Source organism: Mustela putorius, unplaced genomic scaffold (genome assembly GCF_011764305.1).
Source record: "Mustela putorius furo isolate JIRA1106 unplaced genomic scaffold, ASM1176430v1.1 tig00000253_pilon_pilon_pilon, whole genome shotgun sequence".
In the NCBI taxonomy this organism is placed as follows: Eukaryota; Metazoa; Chordata; class Mammalia; order Carnivora; family Mustelidae; genus Mustela; species Mustela putorius.
Genome location: NW_025421329.1, coordinates 6,013,852 through 6,029,559, shown reverse-complemented (window position 1 = coordinate 6,029,559; position 15,708 = coordinate 6,013,852). Strand labels below are relative to the sequence as shown.

The window sequence follows — 15,708 nt, the reverse complement described above, 5'->3', positions numbered from 1 at the left end:
GTCCTCAGTGAAGGGGACTAGGGCAGTATAGTTGCATCACCTGCCCAGACATGCTGAGAATATAAGGCACGTACCTCACAAATCTTTTCCAAGGAGGGGACAAAGAAGTCGTCACACACAATGGCCAGTGCGTAGAACATGTACATGGCCTGGAAGAGAAGAAAGAAGGTGTTGAAGTCAGAGCCAAGGCAGAGCCATAGGGTGAGGGCCTGTCTACCCTCTGCTTCAATAACACCCTCCAACATCATGAATGCAACATGGTAAAGTACAAAGACTGCATTGCCTGGGAGGCCCTCTGCATTCTCACCCGTCATCTCTGACCTCAACATCTACCACTCTCCCCTTGTCCACCAAACAGACTATAGATGCCTGCCTCAGGGACTTTGCACCTACTGTTCCCTCTGCTCAAATCATGCTTCCTTCAGATGACCTTGGCTTACTCCATCAGGTCCTTTGAGTCCCTGGTTCAATGTCAACTTAAGCAAGGGTCCTTGGACTCTCCTCCCTCCCATTTCTCTCTACTCACCTTATCCTGACTTGTTTTCCTTGACATATTAATTTGTACATTCTCCATCTTCCTCACCAGAAGTCCAAGAGGAGGTGAACTTCATCTGTCTTATTTATCCCCAGCTCTGGGCACAGTGCATATTAGGTGCTCAATAAATATGTATGCAATGAAGGAATAAATTAACAAACATTTCAACTGAGGCTGTTCACTGTGCTGTTCCCTGCAGGACAGACTCTACAATCTTTCTTCTTGTCAGCTCTGACTAGGAAAAACCCTGAAGTCTATGGTTTGGCCATAACTTACCTCTCTACCTGTTTAACTCAGGTTTCTTCTCTAATTAGTCAAATCTTATTTGGATTCCATTGTTGGTTGACCAGCTAGCATCTGTCTTCCACTCCATCCTAATGGGACCCCAGTTTCATCCCAATATCCACCATATCCCCTGGGAAGGTGACCCCACCCTTTCCTCCAGGAGTAGATACTGACTGGGCAATAGAGTATAGTGTTTCCCACTGATGGCTGGTGGTTCAAGGGTGGACACATGATCTGGACTGGTCCAATGACATGGCAGGAAATGTCTTAGAGTTCTTGCCAGTGGGTGCCATTTCCCAACCTGCGGCACTGGTTACAGACAAGGAAGCTATGAGTCCTGACTGCTCCTAGCAGCCATGTTGAGGGAAATGGGATATAAGATGAAGCTGACTCTGAGTAACTTAATGGCATCACTAAGCCATTGAGCATATCAGGCTGGAGTATGCCTGCCTCTGGATTTCGTAACAGGGCATTCAGCAGACCAGTCTGATTTGGAGTTTTCCTGTTACGTGACACCAAAAACATTAAATGGGTATAGCGTCTCATCCTTTAAGGTCAGCATCCTCTGCAGTGACATCGCTTTCATGTTTTCATCTCTCAACATCTTTTCCTTTTGAGAACTGCTCCACCAGACAGATCTTACTCACACACTCTCAGCCTCTCTCTGCACAGGGTGCAGGCACAGACCCAGGCTAGCCGCCAGGACATCCCATTCTGTGTCATACAGTGGTGGTGGGCAAAAGGTCTGCAAGGGGCCAAGGAGAGATTGACAGAGAAACTGGGAGAGAGGGGCTCTCTCCTTATGAGATATAAATACCACTCAAGTCGGTAGCTGCTGGAGGCAGTTGGTGTGTAGAGAGAGCTTGTCCAAGAATGCAGTTCATGTAGTAAGAAGACCATCAAAGAGATGTGACAGACATATCCACACACAGATACACACATACAGACATACACATTCAAAAAGACAGACAGACAGACAGACACACACACACACACACACACACACACACACACAGGTGCTCAACGACACCTCATGAACTCTGGACCCAGCTCAGGCTGAAACCAAAGTCAACCTTCCAATTTCATGAGCCGATAATAGGCCTTTTACACTTAAGATGAGTTGAATGGAGTTTCTGTCAATCACAGGTGTCCTTCATGAAGCCTTCTGTAGCAACCCAAGCATGAAATTATCTTTCTGGCCTCTGACTCTTGGTTGTTGCACTAATGTAGCCACCCCTCCCCTACTCTATGAACCTGTTTTCCTTTTCACACCTATGTGCTTGGGCTCTCTGACCAGACTGTAAGATTCTAAAATGCATCTTACCACCTGATTCTACAAAAATATCAGACGAGTGCACAAAAACATATGCAGCGGGGATATTCTTTCCAAAATGCTGACTATAATAAATTATCAAAACCTAACAAAATATACAATAGGGGATTGGTTATCTAAACTGTGGTTCGTCACTCAATGAAATCCTGCTAAAAGAGATTATTTTAGTCCATAGTTAATAACAAGAAAAGGCATTTACAATACATTGCTAATTGAAAAATATTATAAAACAGGGTGTACAATATCTTTTTGGGTATTATCTATTGTATAAACACATAAGTACAGGGGGTAGGTGCAAGAGGGGGGTAGGAGCAGAGGAGTAGGAAACTAAATATCAGGTCCCAGGAGTTCAGCTAGATAGTTATCAAACCATTCTGAACACCTACAAACTCAACAGGAGATCAAAGAGAAGAAGAGCAGCAATTCTAGGAACAGAAAAGCAACCACTTTCCAGAAAATAGGACATGCGGAGAAGTGAATCTGAGGCAATATTCGGGAAGAGAGACTGCAGAGGGAAGAGCTGGCTCCTGGCAAGTGGTAAGGCAGGGGAGCATAAAATCGGAACTTTTAGAAGTCTGCTCCACTGACGGACATCACCCCAGAGACTAAGCAGGGGGTGGAGCTCTTGTGGGGACAGTGTGTCTCAGGACCCATGGGTCACAGAAAGACCAGGGATGTCTGAGTGTGGCAAAGCTCCCAGGTATCAGAGCGGGGAAGCCGCTGGCAGAGACAGAGTGAAGAATTGGGCTCTCAACTCAGGGTTATCTTCAACCATGATCTGGGGCATTGCTGGGCCACTACCCTTTGAGCAGGGACCCCACAAGGGGCAGATCCAGGGAGACTCTCCTTCCTCCTCTGGAAGGAGTGCTGTGGGAGCGTGTGGCAGGAATCTGCTGGGTTTGAAGACTCCAAATGGGACCATGCACCAGAGATAAAAAACGCTTGGTCACAGGCTGCTTGAGCTTGGATTGTGGCCGGAGACCAGGGAGATGGGAGGGATTTACTACTTTTCTCTGAGGGTGCACTGAGGAGCGGGCCCCGAAGCCCTCAGCTACTATGGGCCAGAGATTGGGAGGCCATCAACATCATTCCCGTCCTCCAAAGCTCTACGGAAAGCGTTTAGGGAACAAAAGCTCCAAGAGTGAACCTGAGCAGATCGCTTAGCTTGGCCCCTGGCAAGGGCAGTGCAATTCTGCCTGGGGCAAAGACATTTGAGAATCACTGCAACAGGCCCTTCCCCCAGAAGATCAGTAAGAACATTCAGCAAAGTTTACCAATCAGTGAAAACTGCAGAACTCCAGAGGTAGGGGAAAGCAACACATAGAATTCATGGTTTTTCTCCATGATCATTAGTCTTTCAAAGTTAAATTTAGAAATTCTTTTTCTTATTCTATTCTTTTAAATTTTGATTTTTTAAAAATTCCTTTTCAGTGTTCCAGAATTCATAATCAAGATTAGAGCAGAGATCAATGAGATAGAAACTAGAGATACAATAAAATGCATCATTGAAACTAGAAACTGGTTTTCTGAAAGAATCAATAAGATCGATAAACCACTGGCCAAACTAATCCAAAAGGAAAGAAAGAGGACCCAAATTAATAAAATTATGAATGAAAAGGGAGAGTTCATGACTAACACCAAGGAAATAGAAATAATCATCAGAAATTATTATCAACAATTATATGCCAATAAGTTAAGCAACCTAGATTAAATGGATGCATTCCTGGAAACCTATAAACTTCCAAAACTGAATCAGGAAGAAATTGACAACCTGAATAGACCAATATCTAGTAATGAGATTGAAGCAGTGATCAAAAACATCCCAAAAAACAATAGCCCAGGACCTGATGGATTCCCTGGGGAATTCTACCAAACATTCAAAGAAGAAATAATACCTATTTTTCTGAAGCTGTTTCAAAAAATTCAAGCAGAAGGAAAACTTCCAGACTCTTTTTATGAGGCCAGCATTACCCTGATCCCCAAACCAGGCAAAGAACCCACCAAAAAGGAGAATTTCATACCAATATCCTCGATGAATATGGATGCTAAGATTCTTAACAAGATCCTAGCTAATAAGATCCAACGGTACATTAGAAAGATTATCCACCATGGCAAGGGGGGATTTATCCATGGAATGCAGGGGTGGTTCAGCATTCACAAATCAATCAATGTGATAGAACAAATCAAAAGGGAAGAGAGAAGAACCACATGGTCCTCTCATTTGATGCAGAAAAAGCATCTGACAAGATACAGCATCTGTTCCTGATTAAAATGATTCAAAGTATAGGGATAGAAGGAACATTCCTCAACTTCATAAAATCCATCTATGAAAAACCCACAGCAAATATCATCCTCAATGGGAAAAAGCTCACAGCCTTCCTGTTGAGATCATGAACACTACAATGATGCCCACTCTTACCACTCTTGTTCAACATAGTACTAGTCCTAGCAACAGCAATCAGACAACAAAGAGAAATAAAAGGTATTCGAATTGGCAATGAAGAAGTCAAATCCTCTCTCTTCACAGATGACATGATTCTTTATATGGCAAACCCAAAGACTCCACTGCCAAACTACTAGAACTCATACAGCAATTCAGTAATGTGTCAGGATACAAATTCAATGTACAGAAATAAGTTGCTTTCTTATACATTAACAATGAAAATACAGAAAGGGAAATTAGAGAATCAATTCCATTTACTATAGCACCAAGAACCATAAGATACCTGGGAATAAACCTAACCAAAGAGGTAAAGGATCTGTACTTGAGGTACTACAGAACACTAATGAAATAAACTGGAAGAAGACACAAAAGATGGAAGAGCATTCCATGCTCATGGATCATAAGAATAAACATTGTTAAAATGTCTATACTGCCTAGAGCAATCTATACTTTCAATGCCATTCTGATCAAAATTCAACTGGCATTTTTCAAAGAGCTGGAACAAACAATCCTAAAATTTGTATGGAACCAGAAGAGACCCTGAATTGCTAAGGAAATGTTGAAAAAGAAGAACAAAACTGGAGGCATCATGTTGCCTGATTTCAAGCTTTACTGCAAAGTATGATCACCAAGAGAGCATGGTACTGGCATAAACACAGACACATAGACCAGTGCAACAAAGTAGAGAGCCCAGATATGGACCCTCAACTTTATGGTCAACTAATCTTCGACAAAGCAGGAAAAAATATACAGTGGAAGAAAGACTTCAATAAATGATGCTGGGAAAACTGGACAGCTATGTATAGAAGAATGAAACTCAACCATTCTCTTACACCATACACAAAGATAAACTCAAAATGGATAAAAGACCTCAAAGTGAAGCAGGAATCCATCAGAATTCTAGAGGAGAACATAGGCAGTAGTCTCTTCGACATTGGCCAAAATAACTTCTTTCAAGATATGTCTCCAAAGGCAAAGGAAACAAAAGTAAAAACGAATTTTTCTTACTCTGTTTTTTAAAATTTTCCCTCTTTCCTATTTTAACTATTTTACCTTATAAATACCTTTTAAAAAATCTTTAATTTTCATTGCTCTAGTCATATTTTATCCCTTCATTGTATTTAACCTTATTTTTGGTAACATACAGGTTTTAATTTTCTTTAAAATTTTGGGATACAATTTCTTCTAATAGATCAAAATATACCCTAAATCTAGCATATGGCTTTCTTCTAGTCTCCAGCCTGATCACATTCTTTCCTCTTTTTTTTTTTTTTTCAATCAACTTCTTATCAATTCCTCTTTCAGAATCTTTTTTTCTTTTAAAGGTTTATTTATATATTTTTATTTATTTTTTATTAATTATTTTTATTGACATATAATGTATTATTTGCCCCAGGGGTACAGGTCTGTGAATCATCAGGCTTACACACTTCACAGCACTCACCAACCATATCAGATACCCTCCCCAATGTTACAGTCTTTTTAAATTTACATCTTCACAGTCATATTCCATTCCTTCATTGTTTTTACCCTTATTTTTGTATATACATAAATTTTAAAAAAGATTTTATTTGTTTATTTGTCAGAGAGAGTGAGCACAGGCAGACAGAGTGGCAGGCAGAGGCAGAGGGAGAAGCAGGCTCCCTGCTGAGCAAGAAGCCCAATGCGGGACTCGATCCCAGGACGCTGGGATCATGAACTGAGTCAATCTTTCTTTCTTTAAAATTTTTGGGAGGCAGTTTCTTCTAACGGACCAAAAAACACCCAAAATCAAGTGTGTGTCTCTCTCTATATAACATATATTATATATATAATATTTTTCTATTTTCCCCTTTCTTCTCCTCCTGGTTTCATGGCCTTTCTAATTTGGTTAGTATATATTTTTCTGGGGTTGTTGCTACCCTTTTAGTATTTTGTTCTCATTCATCTATTCTTTTTTTTTTTTTAAGAAAATTTTTTTAAATTTAAAATTTTTAATTTTTTATAAACATATAATATATTTTTATCCCCAGGGGTACAGGTCTGTGAATCACCAGGATTACACACTTCACAGCACTCACCATAGCACATACCCTCCCCAATGTCCATAACCCCACCCCCCTTCTCCCAACCCCCCTTCCCCCAGCAACCTTCAGTTTATTTTGTGAGATTAAGAGTCACTTATGGTTTGTCTCCCTCCCAATCCCATCTTGTTTCATTGATTCTTCTCCTACCCCCTTAACCCCCCATCATTCATCTATTCTTATCTGCATAAAATGACAAGGTGGAAAAACTCACCACAAAAAAAACCAAAAAAAAAAAAAAACCCCAAAAAACAAAAAACAAGAGGCAGTACCAAGGGCTAGGGACCTAAAGATATCTTTGGGACACAGCAAAGGTGGTCCTGAGAGGAAAGTATATAGCAATACAAGCCTTTCTCAAGAAACAAGAAAGGTCTCAAGTACACAACATAACCCTACACCTGAAGGAGCTGGAGAAAGAACAGCAAAGAAAATATAAACCCAGCAAGAGGAGAGAAATAATAAAGATCAGAGCAGATATCAATGAGGTGGAAACCAAAAAACAGTAGAACAAATCAACAGAACTGGTTCTGTGAAAGAATTAATAAGATTGATAATCCCCTGGCCACACTTACCAAAAAGAAAAGAGAAAGACCCAAATTAACAAAATCATGAATGAAAGAGAAGAGATCACAACCAACACCAAAGAAGTACAAACAATTATAAGAACATATTACAAGCAACTATATGCCAGCAAATTTGACAATCTGGATGCATTCCTAGACACATATAAACTACCAAAACTGAATCAGAAAGAAATAGAAAACGTGAACAGACCCATAACCAGTATGGAGGTTGAAGCAGTCATCAAAAATCTCCTAACAAACAAGAGCCCAGGGCCAGATGGCTTCCCAGGGGAATTCCACCAAACATTTAAAGAAGAATTAATATCTATTCTCTTGAAACTGTTCCAAAAAATAGAAAGGGAAGAAAAACTTCAAAACTCATTTTATGAGGTCTGTGTTACCTTGATCCAAAAAACCACAAAAAGACCCCAACAAAAAGGAGAATTACAGACCAATATCCTTGATGAACATGGATGCAAAAATTCTCACCAAAATATTAGCTAATAGGATCCAACACGACATCAAAATAATTATTATTAATTAAGGATTATTCATCACAACCAAGTGGGATTTATTCCTGGGCTGCAAGGTTGGTTCAATATCTGCAAATCAATCAACGTGATATAATACATTAATGAAAGGAAGAACAAGAACCATATAATACTCTTAATAGATGCTGAAAAAGTATTTGACAAAGGACAGCATCCTTTCTTGATCAAAACCCTTCAAAGTGTAGGGATAGAGGGTACATCCCTCAATATCATCAATGCCATCTATGAAAAGCCCACAGCAAATACCATTCTCCATGGGGAAAAACTGAGAGCTTTTCCCCTAAGGTCAGGAACATGGCAGGGATGTCCACTATCACCACTGCTATTCAACATAGTACTAGAAGTCCTAACCTCAGCAATCAGACAACAAAAAGAAATAAACATCATCTGAATTGGCAAAGAAGAAGTCAATCTCTCACTCCTTGCAGATGATATGTTATGTGGTAAACCCAAAAGACTCCACTCCAAAACTGCTAAAACTCACACAGAAATTCAGCAAAGTGTCAGGATATAAAATCAATGCACATAAATCAGTTGCATTTCTATACACCAACAGCAAGATGAAAGAGAAATTGAGGAACTGATCCTATTTACAATTGTACCCAAAAGTGTAAGATACCTAGGAGCAAACCTAACCAAAGAGGCAAAGAATCTGTACTCAGAAAACTATAAAGTACTCAGGAAAGAAATTGAGGAAGACAAAAAGAAATGGAAAACATTTCATGCTCATGGATTGAAAGAACAAATATTGTGAAAATGTCTATGCTACCTAAAGCAATCTACACATTTAATGCAATCCCCATCAAAATACCATAAATTTTTTTCAAGGAAATGGAACAAAAAATCCTAAAATTTATGGAACCAGAAAAGACCTCCAATAGCCGGAGGAATGTTGAAAAAAAAAAATTTGGTAGCATCACAATTCCAGACTTCAAGCTCTATTACAAAGCTATAATCATCAAGACAGTATGGTACTGGCACAAAAACAGACACATAGATCAATGGAACAGAATAGAGAGCTCAGAAATGCACCCTCAAATTTATGGTCAAGTAATCTTCGACAAAGCAGGAAAGAATGTCCAATGGAAAAAAGACAGTCTCTTCAACAAATGGTGTTGGGAAAATTGGACAGTACATGCAGAAGAATGAAACTGGACTATTTCCTAACACTACACACACAAATAGACTCAAAATGGATGAAAGAGCTTAATGTGAAACAGGAATCCATCAAAATCCTTGAGGAGAACACAGGCAGCAACCTCTTTGACCTCAGCCACAGCAACTTCTTCCTAGAAACACTGCCAAAGGCAAGGGAAGCAAGGGCAAAAATGAACTATTGGGACTTCATCAAGATCAAAAGCTTTTGCACAGCAAAGGAAACAGTCAACAAAACCAAAAGACAACTGACAGATTGGGAGAAGATATTCACAAATGATGTATCAGATAAAGGGCTAGTATCCAAAATCTATAAAGAACTTATCAAACTCAACACCCAAAGAATAATCCAATCAAGAAATGGGCAGAAGACATGAACAGACATTTCTGCAAAGAAGACATCCAGATGGCCAACAGACACAGGAAAAGAGCTCAATATCACTTGGCATCAGGGAAGTACAAATCAAAACCACAGTAAGATACCACCTCACACCAGTCAAAATGGCTAAAACTAACAAGTCAGGAAACAACAAATGTTGGCAAGGATGAGGAGAAAGGGGAACCCTCCTATACTGTTGGTGGGAATGCAAGCTGGTGCAGCCACTCTGGAAAACAGTATGGAGGTTCCTCAAAAAGTTGAAAATAGAGCTACTGTACAACCCAGCAATTGCACTACTGGGTATTTACCCCAATGATACAAATGTAGTGATCCAAAGTGGCACTTGCACCTGAATGTTTATAGCAACAATGTCCAGAATAGCCAAACTATGGAAAAAACCTAGATGCCCATCAACAAATGAATGGATAAAGAAGGTGTGATACACACACACACACACACACACACACACACACACAATATGGAATACTATGCAGCCATCAAAACCCCCAAGAAATCTTGTCATTTGTAATGATGTGGATGGAACTAGAGGGTGTTATGCTGAGTGAAATAAGTCAATCAGAGAAAGATAATTATCATATGATCTCTCTGGTATGAGGAATTTGAGAGGCAGGCAGAGGGTTGTGGGGGGTAGGGAGGGAAAAAGATGAAACAAGATGAGATCGGGAGGGAGATAAACCATAAGAAAAACCATAAAACCATAAACCATGAAACAAACTGAGGGTTCCTGAGGGGTGGTGGGGGAGGGACAGGGTGGCTGGGTGATGGACATTGGGGAGGGTATGTGCTATGGTGAGTGCTGTGTAATGTGTAAGCCTGATGATTCACAGATCTGTACCTCTGGGGTAAATAATACATTATATGTTAATAAAAATCACATAAATACACACATACTCACGTAAGTATATTTGCATATAAGAGTTTGTAAGGCCATAAATCAAAATAGCTTCTCTTCTTGTTGGCATGATTCTGTTTTTATGATTCCTATCTATATTTTCTGTTTGTCCACCTTGAGTTTGTATTTCTTATGTGAATTTTGTAGATGGTGGAGACTTTAGGGCAAGGATTCCATCTTATATGTTTTTAATCTCCAAGGACCCTGTGATGTCTGGCATGCAGAGAAGCCTTAAAAATAACTTTCATTGATTGGTCTATTCATAACCTACACAAAATTATTTGTGGATTTCTGGGGGAAGAAAATGTCAATTTAAAAAAAATTAATGCTATATTTACAGCTTGTGGATGAGAGAAAATATACTCCTAAGTTGTAATGGACTCAGCCCCACCCTTTTACTGTATGACTTGGCTGATCCAAAGATATGTGGACTTTATCATTATCTTGAAAGGACAGCTAGATGCAGTAACTGGAATACAGAATTGCACATTTTTGAATTAAGCAAGATCTAAATAAGCTGTCTAAAGCTGCCACACTCAACTCACTGAAATAGCCAAGTCTATAAATCATCTCTTTAAGAATATATTCCAATATGTTGTGAAGCAAGAAGCTCCATCTAACATATTGCAAATCAACACTTGGATTGAGGGGTTGAGACATGAAGAGGTCTCCCAGGTTCTCTGTGTTTTCAAGGGTGTTGACTATCACATTAACTTCCCTGAACAGGGGAGTGTGAGATGGGGATGCCCATCCTGGATCAGATGCCTCTCTAGCCACCAGGTGATGGGGCTCCTTTCCAGCCATAGAGCACTTACTATCCTACCACTCTGCTTACAAGAAACTCTGTTCCAATTCCTGCCATGTTACCCATTGGAAATCAGGTTCCCACTGGAAAAACAAATAAAACAGAACAAAGTATTGATGGGGGAAGGTGCTGTGCAGGTAGAGGAGTAGGAAGGAAAAGAAAATCAGTACCTTCTGCTCGATTTTGCTATGCACCTAAAAATGCTCTAAAAAAGGGTCTACTACTAGTACTAAGAAATTAAAAAAAAAAACAGAACAAAGGAACAAAACAAATATACAAAGTCAGTCTTGAAGATACAACCTCGAAGAACCTACAATTTTGAAGAAAGCCTGATGATATAGATAGTACCATCGATACTACTGGCCTGAATATTTTAGAGTGAGGCACTTTTCCATCAAGATGGCCATTCCTCTATTTCCAAAGGATATAATGATTGGTGATAATGACTAATAACAATACTGTTAACATTTGCTACTATTTGTTGGGTCCGGAATGGAGGCACATTCCAGATACTTTATGAGGACCGTCCACGTCATTTCTTTAACCCCTGGGGGAGGCAGGAGTTACTGGCCCCATTTCCCAGATGTCTCTGAGAGTACGGTACCTTGTCCAAGGACACATGGATGGCAAATGGCAGGCCTTGGATGTGACCCCAAGACTCTCTGAGTCTTCCCACGGAGGCCCAGCTGCCTCCCCCAACAGAGGCCATTCGGAACTGCCATCCAATCGACACCTTCTATTTTCAGTTGTCCTACAAATAAGCTGATCTCTCCAACTACACAAAGGGAGGGATGGTTTTGGAATACCAGTCATCCACATCTGGGAGCTGCTGGTTGGAGTCACTGATGTTCTTTCTTATCTTTTTTTTTTTTTTTTTTACAAGCTTAATTTTGATTACCTACTCATATACAAATACGCCACTTACATAAATGTATCAATGTGATCAGCACAAGCAGGAGTAAACCTTAGTCACCTCTTTATTTGTAGCAGCTTCCTGTTTTCCCCTATAAATAAATGGACTATCAACACTGCTGCAATGAACTTCTTTAAACATACATCCTTTTGCACTTCTAGGATAAACTCCCAGATGCTGGAACTGCTGGGTGATGTTCTTTTTTAATATTATTATTTTTACAAGGTGCCCTAAAAAATACAAGACAGAAAAACTCTCAAAAATGTTTGAGGTGAGCCAATGCCCCAGGATGGCAGATGTGTGGCCGTGCCCCCTGGAATTCGAGCCTGTGGGCTGGCTGTAACAACCAGAACAACCACACGTGGGTTGCTTTCCGGAAATCATGAGCGGGGTGTGTGTGCAGAATGAGAGGAGAGGAGGGGGCCATTTCAGGTTCAACTCCAAGCTCAGGATCACAGGGCTCCTCACTTCCTGGGAACTCATCAGGGCCCTTGCTGTGGGCATTGCACTTTGGCACTGACTACGTGCTACCTGGACTGTGAGCCCTGTTTCAGGGTCAGGTACCTGCCTTCTCTCCTCTTGAAAAGGCCAGCAGCTGTGCTCTTCCCACATTCATACCCCATCTCAGGGCAGGCTTGCACAGAGTTGAAGGTCCTGTTTATATGAAATGAATGCGTCCAAGCAGGGCCGTGCCCACAGAATACGGTGCCACCTTTGGAAGCCATCAAGGGAAATGCCTGTATAGCACTGACTAGCACAGCAGCTGTAGAAGGAGAGGCAGCCTGGAGCCTTGGAGGAACCCCAGGATGGGATCAAGGACCTTACATCAAATCCCACACTGTGACCTTGAGTGACTCTCCTTGCCTCACTTAGCCTTCAACACGAGACCAATCACACCATGTTCTCGACTTAGCGTTCAAGGCTACTGTGGGGAGTATGTGGAAGCAGAAGAGCAAAGGGGACTGGGTGTGGCCAGACACCTCCCACAGCAACAATAATGCTGTGAGAATGTGCCCCAGGTAGGCTGCTGGAGGACAAGAGACACATGGAGCACAGCCAAATTGCCTTCGTCCCAGCTGAGGCTGTCAGAGATCGGTTGACAAGCAGCTAACCCCCAGATATGGGTCACCTGATCCCCAAAGTTCAGCTGAACCCCAAAGACCCACAAGCTAAATAAATATTTACTGTTGTATGTCACTGAGGTTTTGGGCTCATTTGCTATATGGCATTATTATGGCATCAGGCAACAGATACAGAGATGATGATACAGCCAGAATGAGAACAATAATGACATGTAACGTCCAAGTTCTGACTGACCATATACTCAGATTTTCTAGTCTCCCTGGAACTAGCCACGATCATAGGATGCAGTTTGGGCCAATGAGAATAAGGGACAGATGCGACTAAAGTGACCTTTTTTTCTAGCTTTGCACTTGAACGTAATGTCTGGAGTGGCAGCAGCCATCACATGACCATGAGACAACAAGCAAGAGATACACACCAAAGTGCAAGGGATGGCGGAGCCCTAAGGATGCCATTCAGTAGCTTCTCAAATGCCAGAAACCATCTTCCTCTGTACTTTCTAGGTGAGAAAATGAAAAATGAACCCCCATTTGCTTCAGTGGCCGTTAGTCAGGTTTCCACACCTGCAGTCTTGTGCCTCCCTATCTGATTTTTTAAAAGATTTTATTTATTTATTTGTTTATTTGAGAGAGAGTACAAGCAGTGGGGGTGGGAGGTGGTGTGGGGAGCAGAGGGAGAGGGACAAGTGGACTCCACGCTGAGAGCCCAACCCGACCTGGGACTTGAACTCACGACCCTGAGTTCAGGACCTGAGCCAAAATCAAGAGGTGGACGCGTAACCTCCTGAGACTTCCGGGCGCCCCTCCCTATCTGATTCTGGACATACACAGTTCATTCTGCTAGACAAGGCTAGTGAAGGGAGGCCAGACAAGGCTTCACAGAGGATGGGGCCACTGAACTGGGATTTTGGAAGATAAATAATATCATCTCATCAGGTGGTTTCACAGGTTGATTGGGACTCATAAAACTAGAGAAACTTTGGCCATAGTGGTTAAACTGGAAAGCACCTAAAGTAACAGGAAATTATCGTGGCCTGGGGCTTAATGGAGGTGAACAGGCTCTAGCTGAAATGTCAATATACATAAAAGCTTCTGAATTGTGAGGGCAAATGTCTCTGAACAGTGCAACATTAACCCCGCTGTTTTATGTGGCATCTACAGTCAGCGGTTTTCACAGACAATTTCCTTTTACTACATCATCTGCACTCATGTCACTCTGTCTTTAATTTCAATGAAGGTGGTGCTGGACAAGCAATTCCTAGGGAAGATCTATAGAACTCTGGCCTTGGTGGAAATTGTTCTAAATCTCCCAGGGAATATGGTCTGAATACTAAACAAAAAAAGATTTCTTCTCCCCTTCTTTTTTTTTTTTTCCATAGTTTCAAGTGATAATATAAGATTAAACTTGGGGGGGATGGTATTTCTTTTAAAATAATCTCCCCCCATTACAGGCTTGGTCTCTAATGGCCCACAATGCCATGGTGGGACTGGTATACACAATCACTTTTGGGTTCTGCTACCATGACAGACAACAGTCTCCTGGAAACACTCACCCTGTCTAGGGACTAGAGAAAGAAACTCTCAGCTTTGCAGTCAGACTAGGGTTCTGCAGGATTTGGGATTTGGGGGAGGGGAGTTGCAGGGAAGAGGAATGTAGCAGATAACTATGTGGGCCCCTGGTCCTACCATATTCTTCAGGCTTTATTAATTTAGAGTGTCTTTTGAAGGCCATAATTCTGGCTTGATTTGCTTGAAGACCTTTCATTTAACTTTACACAAAGCAATCCAGAAGTGCTAGGGCATAACTGCCCCCTGGGAGCCCCCCCAACATGACCAATGGGAGTTGGTGTATCAGTATCCCAGGTCCCTTGCCCTCTGGGGGGAGTAACCATCACTATCTCGCTGGGTTTCCCAGATGCCTAAGCTTCAGGTGCCCATGCTGTTGCAAGCTCGACCACCCAATCTTTAATTATCCCCCTTCTCTGTTCCACTTCCTACTGCACTACTGATGTTTCTCTCCACTCCCAGAGAGCCACTTGCATTCCAGCCCTTGTCTCAGTGTCTGCTTCTGGGAGAGCCCAAATTAAAACAAGAAGGAAGGGAGTTAAAGAAGACCGTGGAGAGAATGAAATGCAGTTTGCAATCCACTCTTAGAAACACGAGTTTTCCGAAAATCCAGCGGGACTAGTGTAAGGGCATGTAATTCAAAGACATCCATCTCAGACAAACATATTGTCAGCTACACAACTAGATAAGGAGCCGGGCTGCCCCACCATGAAGTTCCCTTTTAGAAAGCCCTGGCTGACCTAGGTGACTGAACGTGTGAGTGACCCTGCTTCTCCCTTCCCGTGCCCTAATTCCCACTCTTCTGTTTTTTTATTTTTTTTTAAGATTTTATTTATTTATTTGACAGAGAGAGACTACAAATAGGCAGAGAGAGAGAGGAGGAAGCAGGCTCCCCACTGAGCAGAGAGCCCGATGTGGGACTCGATCCCAGGACCCTGAGATCATGACCTGAGCCGAAGGCAGCGGCTTAACCCACTGAGCCACCCAGGTGCCCCGCCACTCTTCTGTTTTAAATTCACCAATAAAGAGTAAGCCTATGAAACCCCAGACATCCCGACCTTGACCCCAGTGAAGACAGAGCCCCAGGTCTGCACTTCCTCGATCTGCCCCCCATTGTGTGGC

General features: G+C 41.7%; 1 protein-coding gene across 1 annotated transcript in view; it reads right to left on the bottom strand.

The window, feature by feature from the left end:
- Window positions 1–15,708, bottom strand: part of SLC24A3 (solute carrier family 24 member 3) — a 480,638-nt gene that overhangs the window by 133,098 nt on the left and 331,832 nt on the right. Inside the window, exon 4 of the mRNA XM_004754143.2 lies at window positions 75–149. Within this exon, the coding sequence (XP_004754200.2) occupies window positions 75–149 (75 nt within the window). The remainder of the gene's footprint in view (window positions 1–74; window positions 150–15,708) is intronic.